Raw genomic sequence first — 19,457 nt, 5'->3', positions numbered from 1 at the left:
TGCCTCATAAATTGCATGTTAAATGAAGCAGGACTTTTAGCATATGTAGGCCAGACATCTCAAAAGAAACCAAATCAAATGAAATGGTTACAATAAAAATACTAATAGAGCAATTAACCCTTCACCTTCAATAACTGAACTCATTGCTGCGCAGCAAAGCTGGACTAAAGTTGAATTCATTGTCATCATCTTTTCTCCAGGCAGAGTGGATATATTTCTACTACTGCACACTGATGATGGGGATTCGGTGCTCCAAGGCGGTTTTCCGCCAAGTCCGACCTCCCCTCTGCACGGCAGTTTCCAGCTGCAATGGAGTTGCAGCTTTCTGGCTATTTAGTATCTGAAGATGGCTTATTTTCCCCTAAGGGGAAGGCCACCATCCGTAGCGCTTTCCAGCAGCCGGGGACGACCCGCCTGCGGCGGGCGGTGCGGGCAGCCGCGGACCCCGTCCGGGCACCAGCGCGGCGGGGCCGGGCCCTGGGGTGCCCCCGCGGTGCGGCCGCCCCACGCCGGGGCCGGCCCACGCCGCTCCTGTCCCTCCGGGGCGGAGCAGGGACAGGGAGGCAGCGGGGCCGAGCGGGGCCGTCGCCTCAGAGCCGTCCGGCGACGGCAGCGGGATGTCGCGGGGGCCGCCGGTCGCGGGGCACCCCAACGACCTGCCCGACCACGCTCCGCGGGTGCGCAGCGCCATCGCCGAGCTGCGGCAGCGGGCGGAGGCAGAGCCCGGGCAGCGCTGGCCGCAGCCCCTCTCCGACTCCTTCCTGGTGAGGTTCCTGCGCGCCCGAGACTTCCACCTGGACCTGGCTTGGAGGGTAAGGAGGGCCGGGGGAGCGGGGCTGGGGAGCTGCCAACCTCCGCTGCGGAGGAGGCGGCGGTGACCCCTGTGGCCCGGCCCGGGGCCGTTCCAGCCGCCTGCTCGCACCTGGCCCCACACCCCTTGGCCTGCGGGGGTCTCGCCTCGGGCCTCGGGGATGCCGCGGCACTAGGGCGGCGGGCAGGCCGGGCGAGGCGCCGGGGGGTTATTGCTGGGGGCGGACGGAGACGGGCGCGGGTCGGATAGGGCCAAGCAGGGAGTTTCAGGGTGTAACTAATCGCTGGTCACGCAGCGCGGTGCCGTAGAATAGTGCGGTATCGTGGCTGGCATTGCAGCCTTGATGAGGTAATGTAAAGGTTATGTGTGGTAAGTGTGGTACGGTCATGTAACTTAGAGGTTGCAGTAAGTGTGGCACGGTCACAACTCTGATCAGGAAACGTTATCATTTAAAGGACATCCTCTTCAGGCTCAGGTTACTTGTTACTGATACTAGTAATGATACTAGTTTCACTTCAGATTTATAATTACTCTAACATAAAGCTGTGAGTAAAAATTTATTTTCTCTTGGAGTACGGTCATTTACAACACTCCTTTCAGTAAGTTTTGGTACTCTTCTGGCTGTTTGTATGGTGATTATCTTTGCTGTACAGTGTGTACATATTTTTAATATCCAAAGGTACAAAGTGTTATTAGTTGTTTCTTTTTTTGCAGAAAGATTGACAAGTACTAACCATTCTGAACAGAAAGTACTTCCAAATCTCCCCAGGGCAAAAGCATTTCTTAACTTGTGCCAGCTGGAAGCTGTATTTCAGTGGCATTCGGTGTTGATGACATAGCATTGCCCAATAGATCTCACATTTTAGTTTTTGAATTCTCTGTACTGTAGATTTTCCAAGTTTAGTCACCATAAGAGAAGATTGTTTGCATATGGATATATTGCAGGATCAGGGTAGCTAAACAAGAACATGAGAAATTGAATTAAGCCCATAATAATAATTAGCTTTTAAAATACATTTTGTGTTCTTTTCATTTGGTTTGTGAGATTTATGTCACAGCTTTAAACCTGTCCTCCTCAGCAGAAAAACTAGTAAATCAAGTCAGACTCCTTTGAGATATGGACCTTATTTTTGCTTGATGTTTATGACGTTGTTTATATCAGATGTGCATTAACAATTGTAGGACTGTGCCTGTTTTTCTTTCCTAACAAAAGCCATTTTGTTTTCTTGTATTCCCTGCTTCCAAAAAGTAGGGCTTAATGAAGATAATATGCACTCTGAATATTCACTCCTAATTACATTACAATTGGTTGTTATTGATAATTCTGTAGACAGGACAGTGGCACTTCAGAACTTGGCCCATACGTTTTTCCACTTTCTTGTGATTAATTGTGAGTTATGTTGTAGGTAAGAATTATCTCTAATAATATCTCTAATAATATCTCTAGATCAGCTTCCCTTGTCCCCGACATCAACTAGGAATATTATACAGTGGACACAAACAGGTCCAGGAAATTTCTGAAGCATGTTGAAGACAACTTCTTGGTGCAAGTACTAAGGGAGACAACTGGCAAAGGTGCCCTCCTAGATTTGTTTTTTGTAAATAGAGGGAGACTCATGGGTGAAGTGGTGGTTGATGGCTGTCTTAGACACAGTGACCACAAAGTAGTTGAGTTTCAAATAGTTGGCAATAGGAGAAAAACCCCCAGCAAAACTTCAACCCTGGATCTGGGGAAAGCAGACACAGCTGCTGAAGGAGCTCGTCAGTAAGGTCCCCTGGGAATCTGCTTTTGAAGGTACTGGGGTCCATGAATGCTGGCCTCTTTTCAAGAGCCATCTCTTTAAAAGTGCAGGAGCAGGCAATTCCGAAGTGTCACAAGTCAAGCAAGTGGAGAAGGCTAGCTTGGCTGAGCAGGGAACTTTTTCTAGAACTTTGTTGGAAAAGGAAAGTGTACGGACATTGGAAGCAAGGACAGGAGACACAGGAGGACTGTGAAGATGCTGTTCCCCACTGCAGGGAGAAAATTAGTGCAGCCAAATCTCGATGAGAGTTCAAGCTGGCCAGTATTGTGAAGGGCAACAAAAAGAGTTTTTTAAAATATGTTAATAGCAAAGGGAGAATCAGAGATAACATTGATCCATTGCTTGACGAGGTCGGTCACCTCACAAATAGGGATACAGACAAAGCGAAAATGATACCTTCTTCGCCTCTGTCTTCAACACTGATGATGCGGCCTGGGACCCCCAGAACCCTGTGGTGGAAGACTGACTGGGGGGATGACAAACTCCCAGATGACCCTGAACTTGTTTGAGACTTGCTGCTCAAGCTGGATGCACATAAATCTATGGGGCCTGATGGGGTTCATGACAGGGTACTGCAAGAGCTGGCTGATGTTATTGGGGGACCTTTCTCCATTGATTTTCAATGGTCTTGGGCCTCTGGAGTGGTCCCAGTTGACTGGAAGCTGGCAAATGTCCAATTTTCAAGAAGGGTAAGAAGGAAGATTCTGTTAATTACAGGTCTGTCAGTCTCACTTCAGTGCCTTGTAAAGTTATGGAGAAGGTTATTCTGGGAGTTACTGAAAAACACTTGAGAGACAATGCAGTCCTTGGTCATAGCCGGCATGGGTTCACGAGGGGAAAGTCCTGCTTAACCAACTTAATTTCCTTTTATGACAAAGTCACCCATCTAGTTGACCAAGGGAAGCCAGTGGGTGTGGTAGTTATGGATTTTACCAAAGCTTTTGATACTGTCTCTAACAGTATCCTTCTGGATAAATTGTCCAGCACCCCGCTAGTCCATAATATGTTGGGTGAGCAATTGGCTGACTAATTTGGCTCAAAGAGTAAATGAGGTTACATCAGGCTGGTGGCCAGTCACCAATGGTGTTCCCCAGGGCTTGATTTCAGGGCTGGTGCTCTTTAGTGTTGTTATAAATGATCTGGATGCAGGAATCAAATGTACATTAGCTAAGTTTTCTGATGCTACTAAACTAGGAGGAGCTGTGGTCTTCCTTGAGGGCAGAGAGGCCTTACAGAGAGATCTGGATAGACAGAGAGTTGGAAACTCACCAACTGTATGAAAGTTAGCAAGAGCAAGTGCAGAATTCTCCACCCGGGATGGGATAATCTTTGTCATATGTACAACATAGGGGATGAGAGGCTGGAGAGCAGCCTTGTGGAAAGAGATCTGGGGGTTTGGGTTGATGGCAAGTTGGTTATGAGTCAACAGTGTGCCCTTGCAGCCAAAAGGGCCAGCTGTGTCCTGGGGTGCATCAAGCACATCACAGCTAACCAGTCAGGGTTTGTCCCACTCTATGCTGCACTGGTGCAGCCCCACCTCAAGTACTGTGTGCAGTTTTGGGTGCCTCAAAACAAGAAGGACATCAGACTATTACAGTGTAACCAGAGGAGGGTGACCAAGATGGTGGCAGGTCTTGAGGGCAAGATTTATGAGGAACAGCTGAGGTCACTTGGTCTGTTCAGCTTGGAGAAGAGGAGGCTGAGGGGTGACCTCATTGCAGTCTACAGCTTCCTCAAAGGGTGCAGTGGAAGAGGAGGTGCTGGTCTCTCTCTGGTGACCAGCTATAGGACATGAGGAATTGGGATGAAGCTGTATCAGAGGAAATTCAGATTGGGCATTAGGAAAAGTTTCTTCACTGAGAGGGTGGTCAGTCACTGGAACAGGCTCCCCAGGGAAGTGGTCATGGCACCAAGCCTATCAGAGTTCAAGGAGCATCTGGATGATGCTCTTAGTTGTATGGTGTAGTTTTAGGTTAGATCCTTCTGGGTCCCTCGCAGCTTTCAGATATTCTATGATTCTATGACTAATCTTCAGGAGTGTGTAATCTAAGCTAGGTTAAGAGATGGAGTCTACAAAGTAACACATATCCTATACCCTGCTTGAGAATCATTCCTCTGGGTCTGGGGACCTGCTTTAGAAAAATTAAGTCTTTTTAGAATCTCTTTAGAATTTCTGGATCTCCACAGGCTGCTAAGTTTCTAAATTTCTTGTCTGGAACCTTCTTTGAACTAAGAGATTCTGCTGTTCAAAATCCACCTGTGTTTAATCTTTCCATCTAGAATTTCAGCTTTCCAAATGCTGTAGTTACTTTTACTTAATCTTCCATATACCACTTTACACTGATTTCTAGGTTATTTCTCTTACAGCATGGGAAGAAGACAAGAAACATTAAAAAAAGGAAAAAGGAATGTGTTTATCTGAAATCAGTATATTAAGGCTCAAGAGACTTATTGTGCAAAAATCTGTGGTGGTCATAAGATGAATTTTCATCTAACCCAAGTCTGACCTCATGCAGAGGTTATGTTAGTACTTCGTCCTAGACAGAGCCCTCCTGTCATCAGTCTAAACAATGTCTGCTCCCTCCTGTGCTGGTTAAATGTTGCATCTCAGTTTGGAGTCCAGATTGATACAGTTCTCTTTTTGCCAACTGGGCTTCTGTGCCCTACTGCATAGTACTTGTAGAGCAGCTAAGGGATAATTGAAGTTTTGTGGCTCTGACAATGTTTATAACCAAAGGTCTTTAAGCTCTTGTCAAGCATCTTTCTTGGTATGGGCTTATACTTAGACTTAAATATGAATTAAGTGGCAACTGAGCAAACTGTTTCTTGATGCATCTCTGGTTATTACTTGACACAGATTTATCTGAATGTTGACATCTCAGAAATTTTAGCTTATCCACATTTGGAAATGATTTAGAAACTAAGAATCAGGTAGATCCATTTCTGAATCTTCTATGATAACTCATTCCAACATTCTTTACATTTTGCACTGGCAATTCCAGACTTGCTTTCAAGTACTGATCTATTGATGTGTCAGACCTGAAAAAAATCCACCACTGAAACAGGTAGCTGGAATTGAAGAACTCAAAGAAGAACTGTCTGTATTTTTTAAAACAAATGATTATTCAATAAAGCTCAGTAACAGCCTATTCTTGAGTTAGAAGAGAATTCTTTTTCTTCATTTTGAATCACAAGAAAGATTAAACTTGGCCTAATATCTTATCTTAGAAAGTGACTGGAGATGTATACATGAACCTGAAGCACTTAAATACAGGCTCCAGAAGAAGAGGTGACGTTAAGCAGATAGCTTCCATGAAATTATTTCAAAAGCATTTATTTTATTGGTAAGAAAGTGTTAAGTCAGTCTACATCAAATACTGGCAGCTTTATCTTTAGGAATGAACAGAAAGTCCTTTGACACAGAATAACAATAACAGTCAAATGACACAACAAACCTTCAATAGATAAATGAGGAATTTTCTTGCCCTGTGAGACTTCTGGACAATACTTACCTACCAAAAATTAATACTCAGAAAGAATGGTGTTACGTCATTACAACATCTTCTATGCCTTTGTAATCCCTGTGGGAGATACAGGTAGGGATCGGGTGTTAATGATGCAAAATATTTCAGTCTGGCTATATGTTTGTTTCAGAGCTGAGCATGTTTTTTGCTCATTGATTTGTACAGATAAACCTACCTACTATATATGTTGTAAACAGAAAAACAGGTCCACGGGTCTCCATTAAATGTGCTAAAGCTATGGGTTTATATACCCCTTTTTAATGTATCAGCTATGTATATATGTTTGACTTTACTATTGTGATCAAAAACACTGTCACTTGGATTCAGTAGTGATATGTGAAATCTGGAGAACTAGCATCTCCTTTCCTCCCTAAATCTTTTTGCCTAGTGCATTTTACTATGTCCTCGTGTTACATCCCACAACTCTTGTATAAGGCTAATTCTCAGTGACTTGGGGATACTGTCTTTTTGTACTTGAAATAGATTATACCCTGGGAAAAAGAATGAAAATCTTTAAATTCAATAAAAATGCAACATCGAAACTCTATGCCAAGAGATGTTTTCATAACATACCACTTAGACTTTTGTAAACATCGGTTTTATGGCACTCAAAACTGACTAAATAACTTAGATCCTTTTAGGAGTTCTGATAAATACAAAGGTATATCACCAGACTTTGTCTTTGCTCCGCATTGACTTATGAAGGAATCAAGCCTTCCTAGTGTGTTGCACTGCTTAGAGTAACTGATGTACAAGAAGGATTGTTTTCCATAAGTCAAACATACTGCCAAGTCGCAGGCATTATTTCTGAGGATCTTCACATTTTTCAAACATAAATAGCAAGTTTAAGTCAATTACTTGGCTGCTTTTCTTCCATTAATACAGAGGGGTTTCACAGAAAGGATGGAAAAGCCCCTATTAGGCTCCCTGGCTGACTGTTGAGAAAACACAAATCAGTCAGCCAGTCTTCCCTTTGTGCTAAGCCCAGTCTCTAAACTGACATGAGCCAGTCTTCTTCCAACTGTCAAAGAGATATTGCATGTGGAACTGGGAAAGTTCTACGTCTCTATAATAATATTTTAAGTTTTGTGTCTGTATATACCATATGTTTAAATTCTGTGTAGCTATATACACATAATTAAAAGAAAAAAAAAAAGAAAAAAATACCCAAAGGTGTGTGATTATGTACATATATATACATATATATATTTATCTTTATATTCTAAAGACTGAGCTGTTGGTTTCTTCTTCAGAGATTGCCAAAACATTTTTTTTCCTAAACATCATGTGCATTGGTACAACTGCTGACACAGAGGCCTAATTCTGTCTAGCATCCTTGTTAATATGAAAAAATAGTTAACAACAATGAAAAAATGTACATATACAACTACGTTGGTTTCTGTAACAAGCATGTTGTTTTCTAGTTCTTTTAATTCTAAGTAAAGTACTAGGTTCACTTTGTTTTGTAGCACATTAATTTTGGATTAATCAGTAACTTTATCATCTCTGATGTTCAGAAATCTGGAACTATCCCCAAAAGACCTCAGGAAAAAAACCTCTTAATTAATGTTTAACTCCAGACACTGGAGTTTTTCATCCAGCTTTCTCCATTTATAGAGTTATCTTGCATCTATTTTCAGGTGCTGATCAAATGCTAGGTAGGTTATTCAGTTTGTAAACACAGATAATTATATATTGAGATGTTTTCCCTGTGTTAAAAGTATGAGACATATTTTATACTAGGTAATGAGTGTTCCTGTTTATCCTGATATTAGGTTGATTCATCTTCTATATCCAGACTGGTTGTTATGTATAATATTTCTGTTTGTGTCTGTGTGTGACCTGAGTATGTCCAGCTGCTAAGAAAGGGATTGTTTACATAAATGAAAATTTACAGAATATGTCCCAAAACTAGTTGTAGATGCTGTGGAAGATTATCTGATGCTAACCTTTACTTCAGCGCTAAATCAGTTCAGGTAATTAGATTAGGTTTTCAAAATCTGAGTCCTCTTTAGCACTTCCTGGCTTTCTGGCCAAGGGAAATATGTTTGGAGCTTAGCCATGTCACTTGTCTATGTCAAAAGATGCACCACTTGCCCACGTCACAGAAGGTGTCAGAAGTATTCCAACCACATACTTCTTCCTTAATGGACTCACCAGTAGGTAAATTATGTCTTCTGTAAGGATCTTGTGTGTGTCACAACCTGTGGACATCATTCCCTTTCTCCTGAGGTCCAGATTTTAAACATTTGCCTTTTCCAACTTGGAAAATGTAAATATTCACTAAAATGAGAAACTAACTATACTGACAAGACACAATTATTTAGAGGATTGAATTAACTTATCATTTTTATTCTCATCTTGTTTTGGCAGGTAGTTCTTGAAAGAGTTGTTTAAAATATTTATGTAATTGTTAACCAGGTTCATTAAGTTGTGGTATAACTGATTTTACAAGAAAAGTGGGAAAGAGTGAAGATATTTGCATAGTTGTTTTGAGCATGATTTTATGTTTTGCTGCTGTTTAACAGTCTGTATTTGAAAGACCAAGGAAAAGAACATAATATGTTGACAGTGCAGCCTGGTTGGTACACAGTGGTTGGGATTGCTCAAACAGTGCCCTTTACAGAGAGTGACATACTAACAGAGTGAGATAATCAGAGTACCTAATCAGGCCTGTGTTTGAAATCATAGTGAATTTCTATTCTACAAATTAACTTTTTTTTCCTACTATGCCCTCTCCCCACCCCCTACCTGCCCTTTTTTATCTGTTTGGTTTTAAGTTGGCCTAGACAAACTGATTTAACGCAGTCAAAAGCCTTCTAGTAAAATTCTCCTAATGGCTAAATGTTTCTTTCTATGGTGTATGGTTTAGGATGAGGCTTTTATCAACTTTCTGATTGCCAAATCAAATGGGATTCTAGTGTGACAGATTAACTTTTTTGGTTTTGTACCTATAAATACATATTTATAGGTGCTATTTCCATGAGAGATATAGATAATTTCTGAGCAGTATATCTTCTATTTGTAGTAAATTCTGCTGACAAACAGTAGTGCCTTATAAATAATTTCCTCATCACAATTTATTTGAGAGACCTTCAAAATATTTCAAGACTTTCATCTGAGCAGACAAGCCTTAAGCTGAAGAAAAAGTGCATGTTCTATGTGAAACAGTACAAGAAACTTGAAAGCAGAGAGAAGGGTAAGAAATAAGACTAATTATCTAACATAAGCGTGCTATGAGGTACAGGGTGGTGAGTCTCAGTCTCCCTCTAAGAGTCTATAGGTATCAGCATAACAGATGCTGTGACGTTCCAAGGGATTAATTCAGTATCCACTGAGGTTCCTTCTGACCACTCTTTCTATGAAAATGATGAAGAAAATGGTACTTGCATAGAAAAAAGAAATTTCTAATTTATATAAGTTTATGTTTTATTAGTTGGAGCTGACAGTTCTTTTAACTCAAATGCCTCTGTTGTGAATTACGGAGTAATTGAGAAATGAATAAAAATTAATTTCTGTTAATACAAATTAACAGAAATAGAAGACTGTTGGCTGATGCTTTCATTGTGGTGAACCCATTTAATTTGTAAAACGGTGCTGAGGATCTGGTGGGGTTTTGCCATTTGATGAAACACAGTAACAATTTGAAAGGCTAGCTTGTGCATGCTACCTTTGAGATTTAAACCTACATTTCAGTTTGTTGAAACGAGTCACTTAAAAAGTTCTGATTCTCATAGCTCCGTTGAAGGTCTCGGATTAGAAGTCTAAACTGTAGCTACTTAGGAAATTTTAATCCAAAATCTGTATTACTTGCTGTAGCTATTTTTTAACTGCGCTTTTCATGTAATGCCTGATGGCTACCTGCCATCTACATTTATTTTTTCCAGTTATTGAAGAATTACCAGAAGTGGAGAATTGAATGCCCAGAAATAAGTGGAGATTTAAACCCGTCTTCTGTTCTTGGTCTTCTGCAAGCTGGTTATCACGGACTCCTGAGATCAAGGGACCCACATGGAAGCAGAGTTCTAATATACAGAATTGGTGAGTGACAAAATTGCTTGGACCCATTTCACACCTGCCTCTGGAAGTGATGGTTTTGTTTTTTTTTGTCATTTTTTGTTTGTTTGTTTGTTTGTGGGGTTTTATCTCTTTCATTTGTTTGTTTGTGGTTTTGTTTTTAATTATCACAATTTGAGCAGCAAATAAACGTATTTTATGGGTAATATCAGAACATCTTAACTAGTATGGTAACATATTTATGTTTCCTGTTAGAAATACCTTTACATTAATATGAAGCTGAGTTTATTGAGCTGTAACAGCTATATCATTTGACATAAATGCTGTTTTGGCTAAACCTGTACAATCCTTTATGAATAATGTATTTTCTTTTCAGTGGAGTTCTTGTCTGCATAAAATCAAACAAACAAACAAACAAACCAACCAACCTCTTGAGGTTAAACCCCTAAAACTTGCAAGAAGTGTGGTTATTTGGGTCTGAGTGTCCCCATAATTATTTGTTTCTCTGCAAGTTTTCAAAGCCGTGCGCTAAGACTCTGGTACTGGTGCACACACAGCACAGAAGGGAGACAACAGAAAAGAAGGTGTACACCTAGTCACATACCAATGTCCAGTTTAGATGTAGATTAAAAGTTCACTGGGTTTTCACTGCTTAGATGTAGCCAAAGAGCCCTGTCTAACGACACTATGAAGATCCTTTGTTTCACACACTCCCAAAAGTCTTTTAAAAAAGATGTAGTTGAATGGTCATCTGTTACCGTATTTCTTTGTGCTTGTTTTGGACAGAGAAATTATTTTTTGCCAGCTTTTAAAGAATTGCTTTAATATCAGCTTGTCTAGCAGAAAATAATGTGTCTTTTTGCAAAGCTGTGTTCTCTGAAGATTTCATCTAGGGTTAAACTCATCCCATGTGATTCTTTGCTCAGGCCTCAGAAAAACACATGAAATTCACTGAATCTTGACAGAATTGCTGCACTGGACAAAAAATATATTCATTGATTGGATTGATGATCTGCAGTTTCTGCTAGCATGATTGTTTGAATTAAGCTGTCGTGTCAAAACCTGATACTGGAAGCTATGGCCATAGGTGGAACATACTACATTAGGTGGCATCTATTAATACAACTGTCTAGCATTAGGTGGTACTGTCTATAAAATAGTTCAAAAGTTGAGTGGCAGAGCAGGCACACAAAATAACTTCTGTACTGGCAAATCTGTTTATTTCAGGACCTTTGATATTGCTGGTTACTTGTTGTTCCTGAGCAGCACATTAGAAGCAGTAACAAGGGAAAGTACAGGTGTATGTGCTATCTTCATGGTAATGCAGTGCAGTCTATTTACTCCTCAGGACAATGGGATCCCAGTTTATTTACGGCATACGATGTGTTTCGTGTAAGTCTTATCACATCTGAACTCATTGTAAAGGAGATTGAGACTCAGCGGAATGGAGTCAAGGCAATCTTCGATCTGCAAGGGTGGCGATTTGCTCATGCATTTCAAATCAGCCCAGCAGTGGCCAAGAAAATTGCTGCTGTGCTCACAGTAAGTATGACATGCTGCTTTATGCTTCTTCATTGCTATAACTCCCAATTTTTCATCTGTTTTAAGCTATGGTAGATTTTCCTTCTCTAGACCTTCTTAAAGTCCGTGCAGCTTGAAAGAACAAAATCTTAAATCCTCTAGAAGTCAGACAGCTCAGGTACAAGTTGTGCTTTATTTGACTTAAAGCATATTCTTGTGTAGCAGTAAATGTCCTTTAACCTCTGATGTTTTGTAATAACTCCACTGATCTGTTACGACACAAGAATTTCATGAGTGTAAGATCAGATGAAGCCAATTTTGTAAGGATCTGTGTTTGTTATCTCGTTTCGTCTCCTCTCTTCCATTCTTTTGTATATTAACTAAACATTTAAAAGCTTTTTTTTTTTTTTTTTTTTTTTTTTTATTTCCTGAGACTCAGAGAAGGTGAGAAACAGCATGTGCTAAGAGTAGTTAAGAGTAAGACGGTACTGGCTTGTTATCAATATGGATGATGCTACTTAACCATCCAGCTGCTACCAACAGAATGAATAATGTTTATGTTCTGCTTGGTTTTACCCCCCAATTTGAGCATTATTTTGTGCAATTTGCTGCTACTTCACCTCCTATTTTTCACAAAGCTTCTAGGGACTTTACTGTCTTTAAGACTTGTTCCTTTCTGTCAAATTCAGTTGAACTTTACCAAGGGATTTGAGAGAAAGAAAAAATAAAACAAACAAAATTTTAAAAGGGGACAGAGAATTGTCAGGAAGGCTACAATGTAGTCCTATAATCCCATTTTCCTTCAGAAGTTATGTTGAAAATCAGTAATAATAAAACTTTTAGCCTATGATGTGGAAATTAGTCAGGGAGATAATCTCTTGCTCTGGTTTAGTAAGGTTTATATCTGAGGTTCAGTTGAAGCTTAGTCATTGAAAGAATATCATCAGAACTTCAGCTGTTCTTCCTTTTTGGTATCTGCTATAAAACTTCAGTGAAACCAGCAGGTATTCCCAACTTTTCACATCTAGAATAATAACTCTTGATGTTTGTATGATTCTGGGCCATATCTCATGAGAACAGGATGTGTGAGAGTGTTTCAGTTGACCTCTGAGCTAGTAAACAAGTTGCTAGTAATTTTTTAACCTTGAAATAGAGCAGAAAGGAAGAAGAACAGGATTTGAAATTACATCTAATGGTTTCAACCCATTATCTCAAACCAGGAAATTATTTGAATGTGATGTTTCCATCTTGATCTATTTCAAATTTGCTGCATGTTTTTCAAGCTTCTAATTTTTTATTATATAGCTATTGAAAAAAAAGCACAGAAATGCAGTGTTCTTTTCTAAGATGAGAAATAAGTGTAACTAATTTTTGTTTCAGATTCCTTTCATCATTTTAGCTGAGTTCATATATTTCACCTAGAGATTGTCTTAGTATTGTTCAATATGCTCAGAAGTAAAAATTAAGGAAGCATAGTTTCAACCTTGAGTTTTCTTGAGAAATGTGTGTTGCAAATTACAATCCGGTATGAAGAAACATAAATTAATAGAAAGAAAATATGGACTAAGGAATGGAAACCATAGTAACATTATTAATTGATATCACCTTGAAAAATCTGTTACCCCATGAAAAAAACAAATTGTTTTGTGAAAAACATGATAGCAGACTTCAAATATACGATAACATATAATAACATGCTGTAAACCTATAATCTGATAGTTTTAAGGTCTTTATCCTACATTAAAATCTAAAAGGAATTGCACTTAAGAAATGTGTAGGGTTTGTGGGTATTTTGTTTATTTGGGGTTTTCGTTTGTTTTTGTTTTTTTAATAAAATGATGCATGAAATAATGTGAGAAGAGCTACTGTACTAGTTGGGAAAACTGTGAGAAGTACCATTTTTATAGGCAGAAAACTAGTTGCAGAGGTGGTATTAGCTGCGATGTGAATGTAAGCTATACTTTCCTCATGGCATAATGCTGTCTTTGAGCACTGCCATATTTTCTTTAAACTTGAAAAGGTCTGGGACTTCTAAATGAATCTTGAATGCAAGTAGAAGTATTTCATATTATAAAGACTGTATAGCACATATAATTTTTATTTTCATTATGACAGTAATCTTGGTGTAAATCTGAACTTCTGGCTTGGGCAAATTCCCAGTAATTTCAAGGCTCTAAACTATATTTATAAGGTCTCTAAATTATATTTATAATTTATTTAACTTAAACTTAGTAGCCTCAGTGGTTTATATATATTTACGTATTATCGTTCAGGTTGTGAATTACCAGTCAGACCACATGGCTGGATAGCTTTTTGGGTAAATCAGCAGCAGAATCTCTTCTGTGAAAAACTGTACTTCTGAGGAAAGGCTGAGCACAAGCTTTGTGTACATTATTTATATGTAACTTGGTGAAGGTTTTCTTGTTTGTTTTTTGTTGGTTTGGGTTTGTGTTGTTTTTGCATTTTTTTTTAGTAGCCTCTTTTCATACTGTTGTGGGGTTTTGTTTGTTTGTTTTGTTGGTAGTTTTTTTCCTTCTAATGGGAGGAACAATATGTGATTTTCTACGCATTTTTAGGACAGTGTAAACTAAGAGCACTCTGAAGTGAAGCAAGATCAGAAAGAATGCTCCAACCTATGGACTAGATAGTTTTCACATATTTGACCTTAATAATAGAATATTTTTAATAATACATTCCTTTTCTTTTGCTGTTTTTCATGTATGTTGACAGGATTCCTTTCCTCTAAAAGTTCGAGGTATCCACTTCATTAATGAGCCTTTATTCTTCCACCCGGTCTACGCTCTAATTAAGCCTTTTCTCACTGAAAAAATAAAACAACGGGTGAGTGCACACAAGTATTTCTTTCTGCCATAAAATTCCCACGTGACAATCTGCAGCACTTCCATTAGACTCCGGTGCTTCTGAGCACTGAAGAGTATAAATCATTTCTGAGTGTTAGTGCCATTTGGGCCTCCAGAAACTAATTGTAAAGCATTCTCACTTACCAATAATGCCAGAGTTGTAAGTGGTAGCTGTTATCACCACCCTAAAGATAAAAACTGTGGTGACATAGAGAGGTTAAATGATTTGCTTGAGGTCACATAGCAATTCATCTGCAGGACTAGGAAGAAACAGATCCTGGATCTCCCAACACTCTGCCTATAAATGACAGTCAGATATTGTCACTGAACAGTGATGTTACGCTTCAAATTGTGCAGAATTAGTAGAAGACAACTTTTTCTTTCTGAAAGATCTGCAAAGGCATTTACGCACCAAAAATAGGTCAAGCTTAAGTTCAAAATTTCTTTACAAATAGCTTCTTAGTTGTTTTAGATTGTTTTGGATTTTTAAATCTTAAAACCCTGTTTGTGTTTGGATGCAAAAGCATGCCAAAATTCTAGAAGAATCCTGGGTTTTGTAGCAGAGGAAGGATATTGGTGGTTTCAGCTGGCAGAAGAGGAAATACTGTGAAGTGTTAACAGCAGGAATAAGGTAAAAAATAAGCAACACTGCCTGTTGTTATTCCCACTCTGAAGCCTCCTCTTTTCAGCACATGGATCTTGTGCATTCGCATTATCTACTGCTCACCAGGACAGTAAATCCAGACTTTTTTGGTCACTGTTATCTGTTATTTGCCAATCCCCTTTTCCTAGCGTGTGTGTTTTGTTAGGGGAGAGAGGCAGGATTGTTTCTGCCAGCCTTGCACAGTCAGTCCCTCACTCTGGAAAGATGAAGAAACTGAGTGTGTTCCAGCAGCCTGATGCTATGGCCCTTCTTCTCGCACATTAATAGGTGTCAAATAAGCCCCTGTCACCTGTTCAGTTCAGAATATCTCAGACTGGAACTCAAAAAGCAGAAAAGAGGGCAGATGGACAGTAAAGGCCCGAAAGAAAACAAATGAGATATCCCACTTCATGGAAAGGAGATTGGCTTGTCTCTGGCTTAGGGTTTCAGGTATGATCTGAAAAAAAGCTCTAAGGGTCACTTCCACATACTTTAATAGGAATAATTATTCTTTGCTTGTTATCTTACTACCTGAGGAGGAAGTGTTAGATAAAGGCAGCCAACTACTTTTTGAGTGCATATTCTTGTAATCTATGTGTAATAATAATTACAGAAAAATAAGAGCCCTATACAAGTTTCTGACTGAAAGTCGTGAACAAGTGTTCAAAATAGCTACAGTAAAGCAAGACAAGAAGAACCAAAATGACAGTATTACAAGGGTTAAAGTGGAGGAGAAGTCCTGGATCTAATTTCAGCTGGAACTGAAACATAAGGACTGAGATCCAGATTCTTCTGAATATCCTTCTTGGCACATATCTGAACCTACATACATACTATGTAATGTTGTTTTTAAATACGTGTGGCAGGACCAGATAGTAATGGCCAGGAGCCAAACACTGTTATTTTCTTGGAAATGACTGAAAAAGAAGTACAAGAGAACTATTATGACAGGACCAAACCCCATGGTTTAGCTCACCTCAGCTGTACGGATGTAGCCTGTTCCCTCACCCATGTCACTAAACCGGTCTGGAACAAGTGTGTGGCTGGTTTCAGCTCCTGTGCTTGCAGCTGTATAAAATGCAGTTCTCTGTTTGCAGTCCATGCTTCATCAAGCTGCAGATACTGAGCGGGTCAGAGTTTGAGCACCCGTGGGAAACACACTCACATGGTGGTACTTTCTTCTTCATTTAAGGAGCTCATTATGAACAAGAACACTTGTTTAGTCCAACCAAACTAGTGGCTTCGGCTCTTGCACTAAGTTTCTTTGCTGCCTGTTTTCACTCGGTAGTCTAGCATTCATACCCAAGTAACGCTTTTTATCTCTTGTTTTAGGTGTATATGCATGGAAGTAACTACATGCAGAGTCTGACCGAACATTTCCCAGTCAGCATTCTCCCACAGGAATATGGGGGGGAAGAAGTCTCCATTGAAGAGCTCGCCAAGGAATGGACTGATTTCATAATGGCATCTGCAGATTATCTTCATAGCATTTCTTTGGTTGCACAGGAATAACCTTACTACAATATTATATCAATTCTTGAACACTGGAAGTGGGATTAAGTGTAATATGAAATCTTTCATGTAAACTTGAAATCACTGTAAATGAAACCAGTATATCTTTGCAGGGTGCTGAGTATTAATTGACTGCACTTTTGTACTGACTGGAGTCTATCAGTATGTACGTCTAAAGAGATTTATGGATTCTGTATGTTTCCAATACTGTTTGTAATTGATTAACTGCTAAAAGCTGACTAGTGTGTTGGATATCAAAGACTGGTACTGCTTCTGTTAAGTCTTTGGAGACAACTCATCTGTAATAACGCAGTCCAGAACCTTATGCTTAGCTCTTGTATCTTGGTTTGTCATGATGATAGGATACAAAAAAGAACCAAATGTGAACCAGGCAGACTAGTTAGCTGTGGAAATAAGACTACAGGTCTCATTTACAAAGAGTGAAAAGAGGCTGCTTCTTGGACTGATTCTCAGGGAAAATGGCTGCTTTGTTAGTTTGTGTCAAATTGAAAATTAGTCAGCAACAGTGAAACATTTGTGCTAATCTTGGTGCTGCTTGTGCAATTCCCTTTTTGTGTTAACACAGTAATTACCCAATTTTATAGAGAAAGATAGGGAAAACACACCCCCATGTAGCTATTCTTCCAAGGACAGTATGGATCAAGAGAAGGAACTGGTGAGAGAGTCAACAACCTTGAAAACTCTGGTATATTTCTTCCCAGAACTACTGTCTATAGACAAGCTATATGCAGCTCAGATTATGATCACCTTTAATTCCTACTGTGGACCACTGCAGAGGTCAAGAGCAATTAGATGTTTGCAGTATCTATTTGTTTTAGAGGGTGAAGTAGATTATCTTTTGTAGGTCTGAACTTTAGAAGTATTTCTTCTGTGGGTTAAGGGCGCTTGCAGGTCACTTTGGACCTCAGTGTATGAGATGCTGGATATCTTCGCTTTATTTTCAGAAAAGTAATTGGCAGCTCACCAGTCTATATCTTCTGTTGGGCACTGGAAGAAACTATTTTTAATTTCTGTTGAGCCCTCTTCTGTAGGGGTAATGAAAAAAAAATCTGTCTTTACTTACTGAAAACGGATTTTTTTTTAAGGGACATGATTCAAATGTGAACATTGTATGCGTAGAAGCTATCATGTTACGTAGAAGCATCATGCTGCAATCCCCAGTATTCAATAACATAAAACATTGTTTTACTTTTAGTTCAGGTTTTTGTTAAAAACTCTGTAATGCACCAACTGCTAGAGTTTGTTTACCCAATTTTTAGCTCTCCTGTAATAACCCAAGGGGTCTTTGCATTAGTATTATACATTTAAACATTCCATATGAATTTTCATATAAATGAATCCATAACAATTACCTTGTTTCTCAGGTAGCTAGAAATGCTAACTTTAGTTATTGTGGAATCTTTAGGACATTGGGATGTTATAATAATATATGCTTCGGGGAGAGAAATGAGATTATCCTATTAAGTCAGAGATGTCTTATTTTAGATTATGATTAATACTGCATTATTGCAGAAGCCATTGCAGGCTAACAAAGAATAGCAAGAGGAACAACTTTGAAAGGCTGATAGATTACTTGCTGGTTGTAGTTTCTTCTGTTGTGTTAAGGCCAATGCCAGATAAAAAGTCCTTTCCAGACTCACAAGGACTTCTTAAAGTTGTTGTGGTGGGGGTTTGTTTGTTTGTTTGTTTTCTTTTGTTTTTCTTCCAGCTCCCTCATTTTCTCAAGTGCATTTTTTATTCTTTCAGAACATCTTTGATACAGAGCTTAAATTTGAAGAAACATTTTTCAGATAGATTTTCATACATTCATATCTTTCTTATAGCTTTCTTTTTCTCAGATTGAACTATTTTGTGATATAAAAGCTCCTTAAATAGAGGAGTTCAGTGAAGTGCTAATTCTTCTTTATAAGAAAATAAACTAAGTAGTCAGGCATCTGGCAGTTCCTCAAGTGTGTAAATCAGGTTCTAAATCATTTACGAACTGAAGAACTGAAAAGCTATTGTCTTAATTTTATGCTCCTTTGATTTTAATCCTGGAATGTAAACTACATAAAAGAATGAACTGTGTTTCAGTGAAAGGGAGAACTCAAACTCTTCCTATGAACCCAATCTCTAATCATTGCTGGTTTATGTAGCAGACTTAATTTGATTGTATATGCATATTCACACAGGCTAAATTTACTTGTTTTTTTAATCTTCATTTGGACTACACCAACTCTATAAATATAATGTCCTAAATGTCTTCAAAAAGATTCTGAATCTATTATTAAATGGTAACCTGTTGGCATAAGACAGCAGGTAGAGCAGGAGTGCAGTTATTTTGTCATAGACTATTAATTATTTTTTAATCTTTACGTGTTATAAAGAAGGTAGGGACTTTATCTAAGGGACAATTGCAGTTGCTGCTGATAATGAGAGAAAATAATTAGGACATTTGCATAATGAATGGAAGAGGTATGGGCCTTGAGCTGCAGAGTCAGCAAAGTACAACAGTAAAAATCTCCAAGTGCATTATTCATCTCTAAGAAAAACAGGAGTGCCTCTAAAAAAAGCAAGCTGCTGTTAAATGATGCAAATATAATTTACTACTGACTATGCACAGTGCAATGCAGAACGTTTTTCATTTTTTTACGTATTAATATCATTATATTAATAAACCTTTTCTAGTCGAACCAGTCTCGTCTGTCACTTTCTAGTGATCCAAGCATTACCTCTCCCGAGCAGTGAGACGGGGCCTCAGCAGGG

The 19,457-nt window shown here is 39.0% G+C and overlaps 1 protein-coding gene across 2 annotated transcripts; it reads left to right on the top strand.

Moving 5' to 3' along the window:
* The first annotated feature begins 508 nt into the window (after positions 1–508).
* On the top strand, positions 509–19,384 carry TTPA (alpha tocopherol transfer protein). 2 transcript variants are annotated; one of them, XM_065053651.1, is made up of 5 exons: positions 521–812; positions 10,025–10,178; positions 11,503–11,696; positions 14,406–14,516; positions 16,512–19,384. In XM_065053651.1, the coding sequence occupies exons 1-5, from the start codon at positions 618–620 to the stop codon at positions 16,689–16,691; spliced, it is 834 nt and encodes a 277-aa protein (XP_064909723.1). In that variant the 5' UTR covers positions 521–617; the 3' UTR covers positions 16,692–19,384. The 2 variants fall into 2 exon arrangements, with proteins under 2 accessions (XP_064909724.1, XP_064909723.1); XM_065053652.1 differs by lacking the exon at positions 14,406–14,516 and having other exon boundaries at positions 509–812.
* Positions 19,385–19,457: the final 73 nt, after the last annotated feature.

Source organism: Columba livia, chromosome 2 (genome assembly GCF_036013475.1).
Source record: "Columba livia isolate bColLiv1 breed racing homer chromosome 2, bColLiv1.pat.W.v2, whole genome shotgun sequence".
NCBI classification, from domain to species: domain Eukaryota; kingdom Metazoa; phylum Chordata; class Aves; order Columbiformes; family Columbidae; genus Columba; species Columba livia.
Note: the sequence above shows the minus strand (reverse complement) of the source record. Positions and strands in the feature narration are given on the sequence as shown.

Excerpts from the sequence above, each read along its gene's own strand:
- TTPA (XM_065053651.1), top strand. The coding sequence starts at position 618 with ATGTCGCGGGGGCCGCCGGTCGCGGGGCACCCCAACGACCTGCCCGAC. Across the intron at positions 813-10,024 it reads ACCTGGACCTGGCTTGGAGG|TTATTGAAGAATTACCAGAA; the intron begins GTAAGGAGGGCC and ends TATTTTTTCCAG. Across the intron at positions 10,179-11,502 it reads AGTTCTAATATACAGAATTG|GACAATGGGATCCCAGTTTA; the intron begins GTGAGTGACAAA and ends TTTACTCCTCAG.